Source organism: Cervus canadensis, chromosome 3, assembly GCF_019320065.1.
Source record: "Cervus canadensis isolate Bull #8, Minnesota chromosome 3, ASM1932006v1, whole genome shotgun sequence".
Lineage (NCBI taxonomy): Eukaryota > Metazoa > Chordata > Mammalia > Artiodactyla > Cervidae > Cervus > Cervus canadensis.
The window spans coordinates 18270173-18288812 of NC_057388.1; the positions used below are offsets into that span (position 1 = coordinate 18270173).

Consider the following 18640-nt stretch of genomic DNA (forward strand, 5'->3'; position numbering starts at 1 on the left):
CTATATATTCTGTATTCTCTTAGTTGAATATTTTGGTTACTTTCTTCAACAATCTGAAGAAGTTTCCATTTTTCTATTGGCCTTACTTGACTCCCTACTATTCACTAAAAGGCTCAAGTTCTAAGACTAAATACTTTCTTAAATTTTAGTATTTGACAAACATTTATTGGAGGCTGCTTATTGGCCAGGCGCTTAGTTGAATGGGAGTAAATAAAGACTAAGTTAATTAATAAGTAAATCAGCAATGACACAGAAGTAGTTCTCTGGCTCTATTACTATATTCCAGTGTATGTCAGGGGTAGTGAGAAAGCAAACTGCAGACTTCCAGGAGTTAATTCAGAAGAGTTCAATACAAGGATTATTAACAACAGCATGGGCAGTGTTATATTGTCCAGGCATGGTGAAGCACCCTGGGGCTTAAACAATGAAGAAATTTATCATCCCAAGGTTTATCAAGGGACCAAGAAAAGGATGTTAGTAGCATTGAGACAGATGTAGAGCCATAGGAAAAGACTGCTAGGCAAAGGCTGAAGTATTTTGTTAGAAAAACTCAGCCACTGGTGACCCAAGAAGGCAGAATGAATACCCCAATCGTCTTCTCTTCCCACTTTCTGATAGACCTTGCTTACTCCCGTGGGTCGAATTCAACCAGGAAGAAGAGAACTGGAAAGTCTTATTAATGTGCATCTCAGAGATGAATCTCCAGGCACCTAAGTGGGATCTGGAAGGGTTAAGAGTGACTCTCTGAGACTAAATATAATCTATACACGGTCGGCTTGAGAAAAGTCAAAGTTTTCTGGTTAGCCATATATTATCTACAAAAGAATATGGGCACATTGACTATTTCTTTAGTAAGATGTGGCCAGAATGCAGCTGAGGCAAGATGGAAAGAAATACTGGTGAGTATCTGGCAGGCAAATCAACATGGGATATTACAGAAAGTTTTTTTAATCTAAAAGCCTGCTATTTAAGCATGAGAAATAGCAATTTTATAAATGGATTCTGAGTAACCTAAAAATAGTCAGTATTACTTTTTAAAAAGTGGGCAATTTACTACCTCCTTTTTGGTAAGCTTAGGATAAGATTTTCAATTTCACTGATTCACAGTTATAACTTGGGAACGGGCCTCAAGAACCATACAGCACATCAACCAAGTAAAAACCTCGCGGAAACTTTCAAGACCAGGACAGCGGTCTTATTCTACAAGCCCTGCATAGACACTCATTTCCATGTTTCACGATCAAGTGATTTGTGGAACATGTTGAAAATTAATTAACTTTCTGCCAAGAAAATATATACAGTTTTACACCCACAATTTTAGGTATGATTTTGGTTCAAGGTTCATTGTCATCACAAAACCTGGAAGGCTATTGGAGAATTTTAAATATCCCTCCTTCTTTCACTCATCACTGCCTAACGCTGTCCACACATATGGTTTATGGGTAAAAAAACTTAAGTCCCACAAAGTTTAAATGACTTGTGCAATGGTGTGTAGCCATGAGAGCATAGGTTTCCCTATTCTTATTAAGTACATATTTCTCTTAATTATCTATTACTTAAATTTTGCAATTTTCAGGCTGTTGTAAAGTCCGTAGCTTTTACATGACCATTCTAGACAGCAAGCCTAAAAAAGAAGGATGGAATAGTTAACAAATATTCTAATGTAAAACAGGAAACACACAGAAAGAGATTGTTGAGAAGAAATACAATTTCCTGCTCAATAAGATTTAGTTTTGACATTGAGAGGATATGTAAAAAAAGCATGAGTTTAGGAAAAAACATCAGTCACTTGAGCATGATTCATCACTACTGAAATGCTAAGATGCATTTATATAGAGACTAAAAAAAAGAAAATTGGTAACAAACTCAGAGAAAAATACTCCAATGTGTCAGTATTTCTAGGAGTTACTATTTTCTTCTTCATGTATTAGGCAGTTTTTTTTTTTAAAGACTACTTATTTTAGAGCAGTTTTAAATTTACCACAAATTGAGAGGAAGGCACAGAATTTCTTATGTACTCCCTGCCCCCACACATGTAAAGCCTCTCCCATTATCAAATCACTCACTAGAAAAGTACATTATTTTTTTAACCAAGGATGAAGCTACTTTGACACATCATTATCACTCAAAGTCCATAGTTTACATTACGGTTCACTCATGGTGGTGTACATTCTGTGGCTTTGAATGAAAGTATAATGGCATCTATTCATCATCATAATATTATGCACAGTATTTTCACTGCCCTAAAAGCCTTCCCTTTTCACCTCTTTCTCCCATCTAACTCCTGGCAACACTGATCTTTTTATTGTCTCCATAGTTTTGCCTTTTCCAGAATATGACATATGTAGTTAGAATCACAGTACGTAGCCTTTTCAGATTGGCTTCCTTCACTTAGTAATATGCATTTAAGTTTCTTCCATGTGTTTTCATGACTTGATAGCTCATTTCTTTTTAGCACTGAATAATGTTCCATTGCCTGAATGTAAACAAATTTGTTCATCCATTCACCTATGAAAGGGCATCTTGTTTGCTGGAGGCTGAGTTAATTTTTGTGAAGGGTGTAAAGTCTGTGTCTAGATTTTTTTTGCACTTGGATATTCACTTGTTCCAGCATCATTTGTTGAAGAGACTATCCTTTCTCCAGTGTATTGCTTTTACTTCTTTGTCAGAGATGAGTTGACTATATTTATGGATCGAGATTTTTTTTTTAATCCTTCTATATTTGTGCCTAAAATGTCTGATATATGGAGTTATCTAGAAGTTTTATAAATCTACTTTTTCTTGGCTTAGCCAACAGAAATTTGTTTTAAATCCTAAATCTTATTCCCTCAGGAATTTACTGGGCTGAATTTTCCACACTCCTTAGCATTGCTTCTATTGGATTTATACTTGCAACCAGTTGCCTTTGTTGGATAACACAATGAAACAAGACATGTTCAGATGGAAGATACTTTCAAAAGTAGGTCCTACTTTGACTAAATGCTTTGAATTACATATAGATTTCATAGCTCTTCCTGAAATATGTGCCTTTGAAATGCAGACCCAGGAACTGGTGAGCTGGGACAGCTAAAAGATTGCCAGATGTGAGCGTGACCTACGGCCAAGGCTTAAATCTTAAGAGCTTTAAAACTATGCTTGCTACAATCTAGAAATGTCTGCCTCCTATACCCACTTCTTCTCCACTTCACTTTTGACAACTTAACTCAGCCAGGAGATGAGGGGTTAGGGTTACACTTCCCCTGTGGTACATGAATGTGGAATTGGCTTCTAAGGGACTTTCCCCATCTCTTCTGTGGATGGGCCATGTCCACCTAGCAGGATCAAGATACTCCAAAGGAAAAGATTCTTAAGTGGATCTTCCTGGATTGGGTTCTAATTAAAGGAATCTCCTTCACACCTCTCAGTCCTAGATTCTTCCTTCCATTACATCTGGAATTTTCATGTGGATACTTTTTCAACTTCCTTTTTTTTAGTACTATAAATAAAAGTGATTATTTCTTTTATTGGTGTTTCTGGCTAATTTCAAGGCAGGAAACTAAAACGCTAACCCCTTACTCTCTTATTTAAGTTTAAATAGAAGTCACATACTGCAATGGACTGAATTCTTGTGTCCCCCTAAAATTCAGATGATGAAAACCTTAACCCTCCATGTGATTCTATGAGTTGGGACCTTGGGAGAAAATCATGAAGATGCAGCTCTCATGAATGGCACTAGTGCCCTCATAAAGGAACCCTAGAGAGAGCTCACTCCCCGATTCTGCCAGGAGAAGATACAGTGAGAAGTCAGGAGCCTGCACGCTGGACGAGGACTCTTATCATACACCAAATTTGCTGATGCTTTGATCCTGGACTTCTCAGCCTCCAGAACTGTGAGAAAAAAATCTTTTCTGTTATTTATAAGCCACCTAGTCTATGATGCTTTGTTATAGCAGTCTGTATTGAGATACATAACCTCACTTGGTAATAACTGCAATGACATTCCGTATGTGGCATTCCTGCTAAGCCGCTTCAGTCATGTTGAGACCCTACAGGGTGTAGCCCACCAGGCTCCTCTGTCCATGGGATTCTCCAGGCAAGAAGATGGGAGTAGGTTGTGATGCCCTCCTCCAAGGGACCTTTCCAACCCAGGAGATTGAACCCATATCTCCTACGTCTCTTGCATTTGCAGGCGGGTTCTTTACCACAAATACCACCTTGGAAACCCTCCACGTGTGGAAGCACCATGATTTAAGTAGCCCTTTACTGGTGGGTTTTAGATTGTTTTTCTGTAACAAATCATGGTATAATGAGAGCTATACATATATTTATATATAGATGCATTTATTCTAGAAATAAAATCACTGCCAAAGGGAACATGTATTTTTAATTTTGACACATTTTATTAAACTATTTTTCAGATACTTTTTTACCAATTTTTGCCCCCACCAACAGTGTATAAGAGGGTCTCTTTCCCTAATTAAATACTACTGTTGATACAACAGTAAGTCTCAAGCTTCTATCCGAACAAGGGCCTTGTTTGCAGGACTGGCCACTAGCTGGCATCTGGTAACTTAACTTTTAAGCAGTTCCCTACACTGATATCAAATTTTCTCTAAATGATAAAACTGCTCTAAATTATAAAGTGGCTCTCAGTGACTAATTTGTTTGTCTAAGCACTTTGATTTATGGAGAACACTGTTTTCCCTCTGGGAGTCTGGAATTTTTGTACATGCTAGGTAGAGAGTGCCTATGTCATCAACTCCAATAAAAACTTGGGGGCACTGAGCTTCTAATGAGCTTCCCCAGGGGACAACACCTTGTCCGTGTTGTTGCATTTCTGGGCTGGATGGGCACAGGCTGAAACTCCTCAGAGAGAGGACCCTGGAAGCTTGCCTCTGGTTTCCTCTCATCTTCTCTGCATGCACATTTTCCTTGGCTAATTTTGCTCTGTATCCTTTCACTGTAATAAATCTTACCCATGAATGCAGTTATATGTTGATTCCTGTGAGTCCGCTTAATGAATCACCAAACCTGGAGGCTATAATTCCTGATACACTACCAAACATTTTTATTTGCTAATCTGACAGGTGAAAATGAGATGGAACAATGTTTTATACTTCTTAATTATGATTGAGGATTAGCATATTTTCTCTGACCTGATCCTGTCCTTTGCTGAATTTAATAGACATGATTTTTAGAGCAGTTTTAAGTTCACAGTAAAACTGAGTGAAAAACACAAAGAGTTGCCATATACCCTCTGCCTCGACACATGCATACCCTCACCCATTATCATCATCCCCCACTAGAGCGGTACTGATGAACCTACACGGACACATCATTATCACCACAACCTGTAGCTTAGATTATGGCTCACTCTTGGTGCTGTACATTCTATGGGTTCGGACATTTGTCAATCATCATAGTATTACATGATACTAATGAGTCGTTTTGTTGCCCTAAAAATTCTCTGTGCCCTGCCTATATATCCTACCCTTTCATCTAACCCCTGGAACACTGATCTCTTTATTGTCTCCATAGTTTTGCCATTTCCAGGATGCCATATAGTTGGAAGCATACACTATGCAGCCTCTTCAGTTTGGCTTCTTTCACAAAGTAATATGCATTTAAGTTTCCCCCATGTGTTTCATGCCTTGATAGTGTATTTCTTTTTAAGCACTGAAAAATACTCTGTTGTCTGAATGTAACAGTTTCTTTATCCATTCACCTACTGAAGGACATCTTGGATGCCTGCAGATTTTGGTAATTATGAATAAAGCTGTTATACACATCCATGTGTAGATTTCTGCGTAGACATATGTTTTCAGTTCCTTTGGGTAAATACCAAGAAGCATAATCCTTTGGTAAGAGTATACTTAGTGTCTTAAGAAACTGCCAATCTGTCTTCCAACATGGCTGTGCCACAGCAATGTAGGAAAGTTCCTGCTGCCCCACATCTTCACCGGCTTTTGGTGTTGTCCGTGTGTTGGACTTTGGCCATTCTAATAGGTTCATGGTGTTATCACACTACTGTTTTCATTTGCATCTCCTGGATGACGTATGACATGCAGCATCTTCTCATATGCTTATCTGCCATTTGTATATCTTCTCTGGTGAAGTGTTTGTTAAAGGTTTTCAGTGCATTTTTTAATCCAGTCATTTGTTTGCTTACTCCTGAGTGTTAAGAGTTCTTCATGTATTTTGGATAGCAGCCCTTTATCAAATGTGTCTTGCAGATGTTTTCCTCAGTGTGGTTTGTCTTTTCGTTCTCTTGAACTTTTGTCGATTTCCACATTAGATTTTGGACTTTTCCCCTAATGATTTGTAGGAGTTCATTAGCATTAAGAAAACTAGCTCTGTGTCAATTTTACATATCACAAATTTTTTTTTTTGGTTTATCTATTTGGATATTCATTGATAACAATTTTTCCTAAGCAAGGTTTTCTTTATTCCAATAAATAGTATAGATCAATCTTTTCCTGTATGCCCTCTGGATTCCTTGGCCTAAGGCATCCTTCCTTATTTTAAGATTTTAGCATTCTATCCTTTCTTCAACTATTTAAAAAGAGAACATTTTTAAATATTAAATGAACCTGGACTTTGGGATACAACTGAAAAGGGGATACAATTTTTCTGCCCTCCCCACTTCTTCTTTACATGGCACAGCAATTGCCCACAAAACAAAACAAACATTACATTGTATCTTTTCCCCCAGCTTGGAAATGTTCCTTCACCACCCACACCATGTTGTAGGGTTTTCAGGATCTTTTTTCTAGACTCTTTTCTGATCTGACTGTTCATGCACTAACATAAAATTGTTATTATTATTCAAAGAATACAATGCATTTAATTATCTGGTGACATTAGTCTTTGCTCTCTACTTTGATTTTTCAGAATTTTCCTGGCTTCTACTTACTTTTCTCATTTGTTTTACCGCAACACTGTAGGAACAGTTGATATATTTACTAGATGTTCTGGATAGGCACATATTTACTTTTGTACCTTTCCTAGTCTGGTACTCTGTGCAGAAATTTTGTAAGTAGGTTTATTTACATATTTTTTTACTATTGTAAATGGGATGTTTTAGTACTTTGTTTCCATCATGTTTAGCTAATTGCAGTTTGCATCTAGGAGATACATTGATTTGGGGATATTATCCCTGTGTCCATCCATCCTATTGAGGTATTTTATTGTTTATACTGTTTTTTTCAATTGAGTATCTTGACTTTTCTAAAACATCTAGAAAAAATCTTAGTATTTCCACCTGCTTTCCAGTTTCAACTTCTTTCTCTTTTTAACTACATTGACTAGTACCAACAGATCAATGTTAACAGTGGAGATAATGTGCTGCCTTATCTTATTTTTCACTACAAAGGAAATGCTTCTAGTGTTTCAGAATTAGGTATTATTTTGTTCTTTGGTCTGGTGTCTCTTTGTCTATTTCTCGCCATAAAATTGTTCTATTAGTTCTTCCACAAGAACATTATTTCAGTCTCCTCTAGCAGAATATTGGCCCTTTGCAATTTCAATCTGTGGATTAAAGATTTTCAAGCTCAGGAAAGTCTTCGATTATATTTTAGAGGATTTATCTTCTTTTGCTTTCCTTTTTTCTGATCTATTTTTTTTCCTGGTCTTATCTTGAGGAATCCCAGTATTTCATATATGGATCTCTTTTGTTTCCAGATCTAACATCTTTTTTTTTTTTTTAACTGGAGTTTACTTGATGTTCTTAAACTGTTTTCCATCTCACCGACACCTTGTACCAATATCTTCTGCTTACTGATTTATGCAATATAAATTTGATTTTCCTGTTTTATAGTTCTTTTCTGAGCTCTGACAAATCAGTTTTAAAATTCTACTTTTTTGACTCTTCTATGATCACTAAACTTCTGGTTTTGATTCAGAAGACCGTATTTCCTTTAATATGTTTGGTTTCTTGCAGAGCTGTTTGTCAATACTTCCCTAACAACTCTTTACCTAGGTTAAGACTCTATTCAAGCCCAGCTGGAAATCACAGGTTCACAAGGAAGCCCCCTATGTCATGGTGTGTGCAATGCTTTATAACTCTGTTCTATTGGTCATCAAAATTTTAATCCCCTAGTCCATCAAACTAAGAGTCTTTCCTTAGCAATAATGGCATACTGAGTTTCCTCCAGTCCTTCTATCAGGTCATTCTGTTTTCAAACAGAACCCAAGGATGCTCCAGCAGCCCTTTCACGAACACAGTTCATGCCACTCTAAGATGTGTCATTGACTTGGCACCTCAGAAATTTCAAGCTACTCTTAGAGATTCTAAATGCTCATGAAAGATGTAACAACATGATGTCCCTCTCTAATTGTCCTCTCTCAAGTAGATCTAATTTCACTGCAGTGGCCAAATCTTCTCTATCAATTATGGTTTGGGACTGTGATTGTCTCCCGTTGTCATAAAAGATGGACACTCATTCACATTTTTCATCCTTATTGATTTTAGTCTGTTTGAAGCAGAAAGCAAATCTATCATCTTTAGCTCTGAAGTTCTAGCAGCAATTCTACTAAAATTTTTATTTACGCTATGAACTGCTTACCCAGGATTCTTAAGATTTATTTAGCTAAGTTTATTTAAGTTTTGTAATAGGCCTTTTTAGCTTTGCTAAATAACTTTTTATTCTCTTACATAATAAAACGGTGTCTGAATTTGATATAAGATGAAACACTTTAATCATCAAGTCTTGCACCTGTGGCCCTGTTCTTTGTTGGAGTTATCCATCTACTCTTCACACTTTATTAGCTTCACTGATATTGTGTAATGCTTGAGAAAAATGTAGGCAAAAATATCTAATTGTTGTCTCTTCTTTACTAAAACTAACTCTCTTAACCAGAGAGATTCATATAATCTGTATGGTCTTCAAATAAGAGAAATATTATGAAGCAAGTTGTTTTAACATAAAGTTTAATTTATACCCTAGTATAAACTAAGTAAGTTGCAACATACATGCAACTGTAATTTTATTGGAATAGATATGATATGTCTAATGAAATAAGAACCTGAGAGATCTACAGATTTTTAAATCTATTTACTTCCAAATAACTGGTTGGGAATATCAGGTTCCATGGAGTGGTAGCTACTATTCTAATTATACTTTTAATTCAGTAGTTGACATGAAATTAAATGTCTACAGCATATTAACCCAGTGACAGCAGGAGAAAACTCAAGTTGCCTTGCAGGCTCATTCAATTAAATGGTGGGAGCCAAATAACTAATATAACTAATACTTTAGGAAAAGAGATCAGGAAATCACCAGGAAAAGGTCTGTCAGAAAAGAAGAAAACAGAGAATGAACTGAAAATATGCATGACACAGCATCAGAGGCGAATACACACACACACACACACACACACACACACACACACACATACAAGGGCTTATAGGGAGCCTGGGTAATGAAGGCAGCAGAAGTATACTTCAGCAGGACCAGAAAAATAGTTGGACAAACTTCTGAATAGACAGAAAGAGCAAATTACTGAATGGCTGAAAGAAAATACAATTGTGTAATTTAAAAAAAGGGAGTAGCAAATATCCTAAAAATAGCAACCAGAACAACACTATGATGAGAGAAATTGTCTTAGGCAGATATATCAATTGTCTGTTTTCTCACTTATTTCAATTGTCTCCTGCTTCACAAAGGCTTTCAGTCAGTTTTCAAAATCCATAGACAGTAAAATCATTAGACAAGAATGAATGAAGGAAAATAATCAAGATGAGAAGAAAAAGAAGCCAGTGGCGGGGGATGGGGAGGCAGTGGTTAGTAAATAATAGGCATGCCACGCAGTCCTATTTACAGTCTCAAGAGCCAAAGTAAACAGGAAAACGTGATCTATTACAAGATTTCCAGGGGCCATAAGGAAAACGATCCAGATGCTCACCAGAAGCACATGGATTGAGACTTCTGTGAAATTTATCTTATGTGTTTTTAATCAAGAGAACAGACTGTGTGATGGAGGAGATGACGCTTTCAATGTCATTTCTACAATAAATATGATATAAAATTCAAAGTAATGTTACCATAATTTCTCTCAGTTCACTCCAAACCATAGCTGCATAAATATTTCAGAAGAAGCAATTATGCAAATGATCCAGATAAGCCACTCCCAGATGGTCTGACTTATCCAAGAGCAAAATTTAGAATATCCAGAGAACCTCATATCCTTCAGATAATCCTCAATGAATATTTTCACAATAAATAAATCATACATGAGAAAGTCTTTCATAATACAGTCTTTGTTTACCCAGAGATAATTTGACAAATAATTTCTGTCTAGACAAAGCAGCCAATTAATTACATGTTTTCTAAACTAAGCTACTCATGATTAAATAACTTCTCCTTACCTTATTTCCTGCTGGTTCCCCCTTTTCTTCTCTGGGGAAAGTTATTCCATTTTATAAAATGTGAAAGGAATTATTCTTACAAATAGCTCCCTGGGTGGTGGTTTAAATTTTGTTTATAGGGTAACTCTGAAAATGCTATAAACTTAGAAATTGCAAGGGTGCCTTAGTCTCACTAAAATAAGTACCTGAATTGAACATTCCTAAACTCCAGCCCTTTATGTAAGTCTTTTTTTCCCTTCTTATAGGTGGAAAACAGCATTGCTGACTTAAACAAGCAGTATCATCTCATAGAGAATCTCCTAAGCTTTAGATTTTGACAGGAAAATTTAAATGAGCTCTAGTGGTAGAGTGCCTAAGTATGAACAAAACAGAAATAACTTCAGGAAACCCACAAACATTTAAGTGCCTTAAAATGAAAAATGCCCCCTTGGGAGGGGGGCTTGCCCTAGGTGGACACACATACGAATTTCAGGACTTCCAACCACAGGTCTTAAAGACTCTCTAACACGTGGTCTTGACACAGAGATACCTTACCTCAAATCAGCAGCCTTTCCCGTCTTGTTCGTGCACATAACCTCTCTGGTCTGGTACCCGATCTGGATGTCCCAGTATCTGTTCTCTTGGCGGTTCTGCCTGTTTCTGTTTCTCTTCTTCTTGATCAGTTCGCGGGCCTCTGGGTCCTTGACCCCTTTCCGGCGGTCCTTGTCCCGCTCTCCGCTCTTCCCCCGCCTCCTGGCCTGCCTCGCTTGTCTCGAGTGGGGCATCGAGCACGTGCTCCAGGGCCCCACCTGCAGGCTGTAGCTGCGCTCCTCGGCCTCGCAGGGGCCGGCCTGGCACACCTGAAACTCCGTCAGGTTCGGGCACCCCGAGCCGCCGAACTGGGGGGGCGCCACCACGTGACGCGTCCGGTGCTGGAGCCCGCTGCCGCAGGTCTTGGAGCACTCCGACCAGGTGGAAAACTCGGACACGATGCAGTCCTGGCGGCAGGGGATGAGGCAGGCCTGTTCCAGGAGCGGCTTGGGCTCGAAGTACTCACAGATGATATCCTCCGCAGGGACATCGTTCTCCTTCTCGATGCACGTTATCTCCCGCACCTGAATGCCCTCCTCTCCTTTAACGCACTCCAGCGGTTTCTCCAGGCTCTTTGAAATCACCGGCTGACACTGATTCCACGGGCCCAGCCTCCAGTCGTACAACTCCTTGTGCCAGTCACAGACTTTGAAACAATTCTGCTGGTTACTGGGTCTCTCTGCCGGCTTGCAGTTGGTATGCAACGTGGTCCACCCTTCCACATGCGCACACCACACTGCCCGGGTCTGAATGCCTCCTGGGCCACATCCGTCTCCCATGCATCGGCCCCAGGGACCTAAAAAAAATACGAGAGTTCACAGCGCTACTAGAAGAAAACCACACATGACTTCACGTTCCAGAAAGACACTTAAGGGAAGTTAACGTTCTAGATCTTGAAGTGTGATAAAGCAGGTCTCTTTACAGGGCTGTTGGAAAGTAATGATCTGTTCTTGCGGAAGATGAGCTGTGTCACAGAATTTATATAAGGTAACTGCTGGGACAGGTCCACTTTGAGTCCTTTTGGGATTACTGAAAACTTACTTTTATGCTTTGTCTTAATGTGAGGTAGAAGAGAACCCTTGCTCATAAAGGTCACTAGAAACTACTCACAGCGAAAACCTATTACACTTGCCTTACATCCATCACATTCATTTCACTAACTGGCAAAGAAAATGACCCCTTGTGAAGAACTCTGTCTCCTGCAGGCTTTTGTTTTCCTGAGCAATTAACTATTTTGTACAATGTGCTCTCTTCTCCCTCATTTTCCATTGCTCTACCTCCTATGACCTCAAGAATCTATTAGTTGTACACATGTGTTGACAGAAGTGTTTACTTTCTGGTAACCAAAGCTGGGGAGTGAAGAATCTTCATTTTATAGCATATTCTGCCTTTAAGTTTACCAAAAAAATTTTTTCTTTCTCATCTCCACTAGTAAAATGTACAGATGGACAAGAGAATAAAAATTTAGCTAAAAGACTTCTGTAATTTTCTGCATCTTAAAAGGTTACTTCATATTTTATCAATTTATTCATTTCCTAAATATGAACTATGTGGTGGCATTATAGAGCAATTTTATGGAATACTTAAGTCAGAGGCTTTAATATGAAATGTGGGCTCTTAACCTTAGAATCCTTCTTATCATAGATTAAAACCAACTTATATTTGCATATATCATTTGTTTTTTAAAGATAGGATTCTCAGGGCTTTAACAGAAAAATATCAATTTATGTAATTGAGATTACATTATTTTGGAATTTTAAAGAAATGTAAAAATCATATAGTCACATTATTTTCAAAATGCATCCATGGCATCTGAGGGATTATTTGATATAGACTAGAGCATCTTCAATAGGTTATGTGGGAAGGGGACAGGCAGCATACAGGGTTGGACTCTCGGGTCACTCAGCCCCACCCCACTGTCCTCCTTCCTCACGGCTTCTTCCCTAAGAAAAGCTCCATTAATATCGTTCATTTTTAGACATGTTGAGATTATGTACATATATATTGTTTGAGAAGAGGCTTCTGTCTGAGAAGTAAAAAACCACTAAACTAGGCCAGCAGTTTCACTCTATGGATGAAGAAAACAAGTGCCGAGGAGAAGTGACTTGCCAAGTTCACATCTGAAATGAATAACTAAACCATCCTGGATTTCAGATTCAAGTTCTGACTTTTATTTTTATGATTTATCCTAGATTTTAGAGCTTTAGACTTAAATACTCCTGTACAAAATTAATCTACAAAGAATGAGATATGAAGAATGTGCTTCTATTTAAATGTTTAATTTTGTTTAACTAGGAAGATGTTTACAACTTGGGAAGATGTTAACTTCATTACAAATGGAATAGTGGAGTTGTAAATAGAAAAGAGATTGATTGAAAATATTATTCTAACTAATCACAGTTGCATGAAGATAAGAATTCGATATGTGGCATACCCATATCATTACTTTATGAACTTCATATGCATATGTAATGAGTCATAAGGGGCTTAACATACATTTATGGAAACAGTCCTCCCATAGTACTGATGTCAAAACTTTATAAGCCAAGAAGGTCAATGAATTTGTTACATTTTTAAACATAGAATACCTGATAGTATGTTAATATTACTTTCAACTTATCAAAGGAAAATATGTATTCAGAAATCTGTTGATGCTTGCCTAGAGATTTTCTAAATAACCAGTTTGAGAATCAGAATATGGGACTCTTCTCAAGCGAACATAGTGATATATATATATATATGTATACATATATAATTTTAGTTACTTACATACATCTTTGCTATCTACTCATTTTCCTGATTGTACCTGAACAACGTTTACTTCTCAACCTAAACACAGCACATAAAGACACATTTATGTTAGATCATCAAGTTATGAGTCACATACCATTAAATCTAAATTTCAAAATGTAGGAGTCTTGAACTAACTCAAAGTATAAAACCCAGGTATAATTCAGGAGAACTTCTTAATAATTCATTGTTTTCTAATTCTTGATATAAATATGAAATCAGACTGAATAGGCCAAATCAGATTAGGACTATTAAGAAGTTAGTCTTTTATCCTCCAAGTAAAAATAGAAGTTACAGATTTGCCACTTAAGAATGTTTAATTGTACTCCTTAGGTAGGTTGCACTACTACTAATGGGTATGCTTCAACTAACTGATGAAAATATTTTATTACAGACATCTGATTATACAAAATGTTAACTGGCTTTAAGTTTGTATGTGATTACTGAGTAAGCAAACACACATAACTAAAAAACAAACCATCTGAACTTAGGAAGCAGAAATATACACTACTAGTTAACTATTAAGTTTGAAAGTTACTCTAGATAAATAAGGATGGGTGAAGCCCTGCATGTTTCTCACATCATGTTTACTACTATTTCAGTTAATTTACTAAATAACTGTTTGACAATATCTGTTAATCACATTAGACTGGTTCTATGGCCCCTTAACAATAGAACTCTGCATATTTTTGCAAAATTTGGCTTGATCATATCTTTTTAATTTTCATGGCTGGCTTCTGAATGAATTTCCTCAATTATTTTGTTCAGGAAAGAGAGAATTTGTTTTGTAGATCTTTTTATTCAAGGCATTAGTTACATGCTTAGGGCTTCCCAGGTGGCACCGGTGGTAAAGAAGCCACTTGCCAATGTAGGAGATTTAAGAGATACGGATTTAATCCCTGGGTTAGGAAGATCCCCTAGAGGAGGGCAAGGTGACCACTGAAGTATTCTTGCCTGGAGGATCCTATGGACAGAGGAGCCTGGTGAGCTATATAGTCTATAGCATTACAAAGAGTTGAACATGACTGAAATGACTTAGCATTACATGCTTAATATCAATGCCAACAGGAAAAAAACTGAATTCAAGGAAACATCTACACTATTTCATACACACTGATAATGAATAAATATTTCTAATGTTTACTTAGATAACTAGAAAGAGCATATATTCTATATACAAATTCAATTTTCATTTCAAAAATATTATCATAGATTCCTATTAATCATTTAGTTATAGATAACATTGTTGGGTTTATTTTATTCCAAGTATATTTACACTGAGAACCAGGAGATAGCCCAAGAAAATTCTAGAGATCTATAAAATTACTCACTAGGTTAAAGGAAAAGAAACGCATGAGGGCACCAGTGAAAGTGGAGGTGGCAATGTCGTCACAACTGAACTTAAAGAAAGCTCATTCACGTTGCAGGCATCTTATCTGTGTTCTTATCTTCTCATTGCACCGTGGGTATTACACTGTGTCCAGTTGAAAAACCAGATCTTCACCAATGTATACCTGATAAAGAGCTATATATATATATACCTCTGTCCTCCACGTACTATTAAAATAATCACACATTGAACAGAAAGGGGATCACATCTAAAATTGTTCTTGACAGCTAAGAACTGTCAGCCCAGTTAGCTACCATGTTTTAAGAACTACAAATATTTTGAAGTGCAATTTGAAAGCACAGCATTGAAATTCTATCGAGGAGAACATGAAGTTGTCTCCCAAATATAACATGAGAATGTGATATTTTTAATTTATATATTTCTGCATAGATATTAAATTGTAGCCCCACATCTTATATTACTTAGAGTGGGAAATGGTGTCGGAAATGTTGTGTGTGTGTATCAGGATGTTTGATTTTTTTATTTTTGAACAAGAGTAGAAAGAATTTACATTGGTTTGAAACTTGCTTCATTTATTGCTCCTGTTCATGATTATATTCAGAGAACTAGGAATCTAATTGTACAAAATAAAACATAGATAGCTTTTTACTTGAGGGCTTGGGTAATATTCCTTTATGAATGGAAATGTATTCCTGCATACAGATTTATAGGACTGTGTTCATTCAGTATCACGAAAAGTGCTTTTAGGATGCAGGTCAATAAATGTATGTAGAACACTTAGCTTGACAGATTTTATGTAAATTGAGAAAAAACACTGGATGTCTTATTCCAGCAAAAAGAAGTTTCAACAACTGTTTACATATACAAAATATTTATGTAATTGTTAGAGTCACAGTCCAAATATTTTCACTTGGAACTGATGCAAAATTATCCAAAATTGTTACAACAACTTTAAATGAATTCTATGTGGCTTAGTTTTCTACTGGCTAGTGCTTTAAATATGATTCTTAACTAACTTTCAAAAAATGTTTATAAAATAATGAATTTATTTTTATTCCTGCTAAAGAGGATTTCATAGCACGCCTATTCTCTTCATGTCATTCAAAACTCTCTCTTTATTTCAGTCTACAAAAGACAGTCTTTTAAATTTAAAATTAGTATGTTGCCCACCATATTCAACATGGACTCCTTCTAAGGTTGCTTTTTTTTTATATGTCAAGGGCATGAGAACAATAAAAGGTTGAGTCTATAAAAGGCCACATTATTGACAGGTGGCTAGCAACTGTTCCAAAGAGCCTTATAAAAGATAAACACTATAAAAGGAGCATAAGAAAATTATGCAAACTACTTTCTGTCCTTGTTTGCTATAAAACTCTCAAATGAGCCAGTTTTTTGTTTGACTAAATATGTTTGCATCTTTCAAATGAGATGGTGCATTTTCCCTCCTGGATTTGGTTATGGAACAGCATGTCCTAGTTTACCAAGATCAAGGAGTGCACAGCTTTGTAATATACTGTTTTCTGTCTCAAGATTGCTGCACCATATTTTATTTTTGAAATATACAAGTCACAGAATTAAAAAATAAATTCTATTTGTTTATACTTGAGTAAATACACAGGGAAAAAACAACTATGACTGCTGATTATCAGAAAATTCTTTATAACTCCCAGAAACTAAAGGTAAATAGTCTTCATATTTTGCTATCATTCTATTAGGCAATTAAAAATATATTTAAATAAATTTAAGGTCATGCTATAAGTTGCTTTATAATCTGCTATTTTACTTTACAATCTGCTATAAAAGTCACTCCGTTTCATTACATGGTGGGCAGGCTCAGGTACACACACACATACACGTACATACACACAGAAATACAAAGACTGATCCTACTAAACACTTAAAGTCAGATACTCTTCATATTTGCCCAATTAGATTTATATTTTTATTGTGTGGCAAGTTGTATCAATTTACAGTGATTTATCTAATTGATATTCTACTTTTGGAAATTTAAGTCTTTTAAAAAATTGTTTCCAAACTATACAGAATGTTACAATAAACAATCACTGTTTTATATTGGTCAGGTAATTTAGTCAAAATGTTTTCAAATTTTCAAGCTTTTGATACATCCAGTATTGTAAATGTGTCCATCCAAATGTACCAGCTTGTCCTCCAGACAGCCATTTACAAATATACACTTTTTCCTGATAATTTACAGACTGCTTTTTTTTTTTTTTTAAATCTGGGCTCCTACTGGAGGAATGTTATGTGCTCATTTCCTCAGAGTCCATCCTTTGACTATTTTAACATGCAGATAGTCTTCATTCCCTTAAATCCAATCCTTTGTGTACTGTGGTCGACGAAAGACCTCAAAGCTTTTGAAGAATTCTAGTGTCTTTCCTTTTTCCCAACACTGAAAAATAATTTTGCTTATTCTGTATTGATTTGGTCATTTCAAGGGATTTTTTTCCGTGGATAGAAGCCAACATGTGATCTTAAATGTCTGTCTTGAAATAATCATATAGTATTGGTAATTCAAATACCTGGCATATCATGCCACTCTATATTATACTAATTGATTCAATTATAAGTATGCACTCTGCCAAGTGGACCCCTTTGTGTAGATTTATGAGCATAAACAATTAAATTTTGAATATTTACTGACCTAAAACTGATTAAATTTCCCTTTTAGAGGAAAAAAAAAATAGGAGCGCTCATAACTTTTTTGATTTGAGTTTTAATTTCGTTTTAATTTAAAATATAACTCTCAAATGGCAAATAAGTTTGGTGGATAAGGAAAGATCACTGTGAAGTCAAGCTGAGCTTTCATCTTCAATAAGTAATTAAACTTTAATAAGAAGTTATATAAGAGTATCCAATTAAGTGTACAAAAATTAGAACAAGCTCTTTAAATCTGATGAGACAATGAATGATGAATCAGTGACTAGAAAAGCTGATTTCACAGTTACCAAATATAGCAATCTATTTTCAGGCCCTATCAATTTGATCTCTCTTATGAAAATTACCTAACCTCTTTGAATCTTGATTTCTTTCCTTTGTAAAACATAATATAATATGTACCATGTCATTAACTTCCATCGTCTCATATCACTATTGGAAATAATACACTAAGAACCAACATTATGGAAAAAAAAAAAAAAAGAACCAACATTATGAGGAAAATATGTGATAAAGTTGGGAAATGCTTTTTTCTCACACAGAAAGATTTCATTTTTTTGTGACAATCTTTTAAATTCTGCATGCATCAGAGATGATTTCTTTAGGCTAGACTCCATGAAAGGCCATTGACTCATGATCTCCCTGGAAGCAATTTCTTCAGCACCAGTCAATATTTAGAAAATTGCAGGCCTGGCCAGTGTTGACCACAGCCACATAAGAGACTCAGTCAGAACTACCAAGCTAAGCTACTTCCAGATTTCATGGAAATTTGAAACTGGAATTTGAAACATGGAAACTAAGATGATTTTATTGATTATAATCAGCTAAATTTTGAGGCAATTTGTTATGTAGCAATAGATGTCTAACATAGACTATGGTCCTGAAAGATATATGTTGCCATAACCCAA

The 18640-nt window shown here is 36.2% G+C and overlaps 1 protein-coding gene across 1 annotated transcript in view; it reads right to left on the minus strand.

The window, feature by feature from the left end:
* THSD7A (thrombospondin type 1 domain containing 7A) overlaps positions 1–18640 on the minus strand; it is a 452526-nt gene that overhangs the window by 257895 nt on the left and 175991 nt on the right. Inside the window, exon 2 of the mRNA XM_043462735.1 lies at positions 10880–11711. Coding sequence (XP_043318670.1) covers positions 10880–11711 — 832 coding nt within the window. The remainder of the gene's footprint in view (positions 1–10879; positions 11712–18640) is intronic.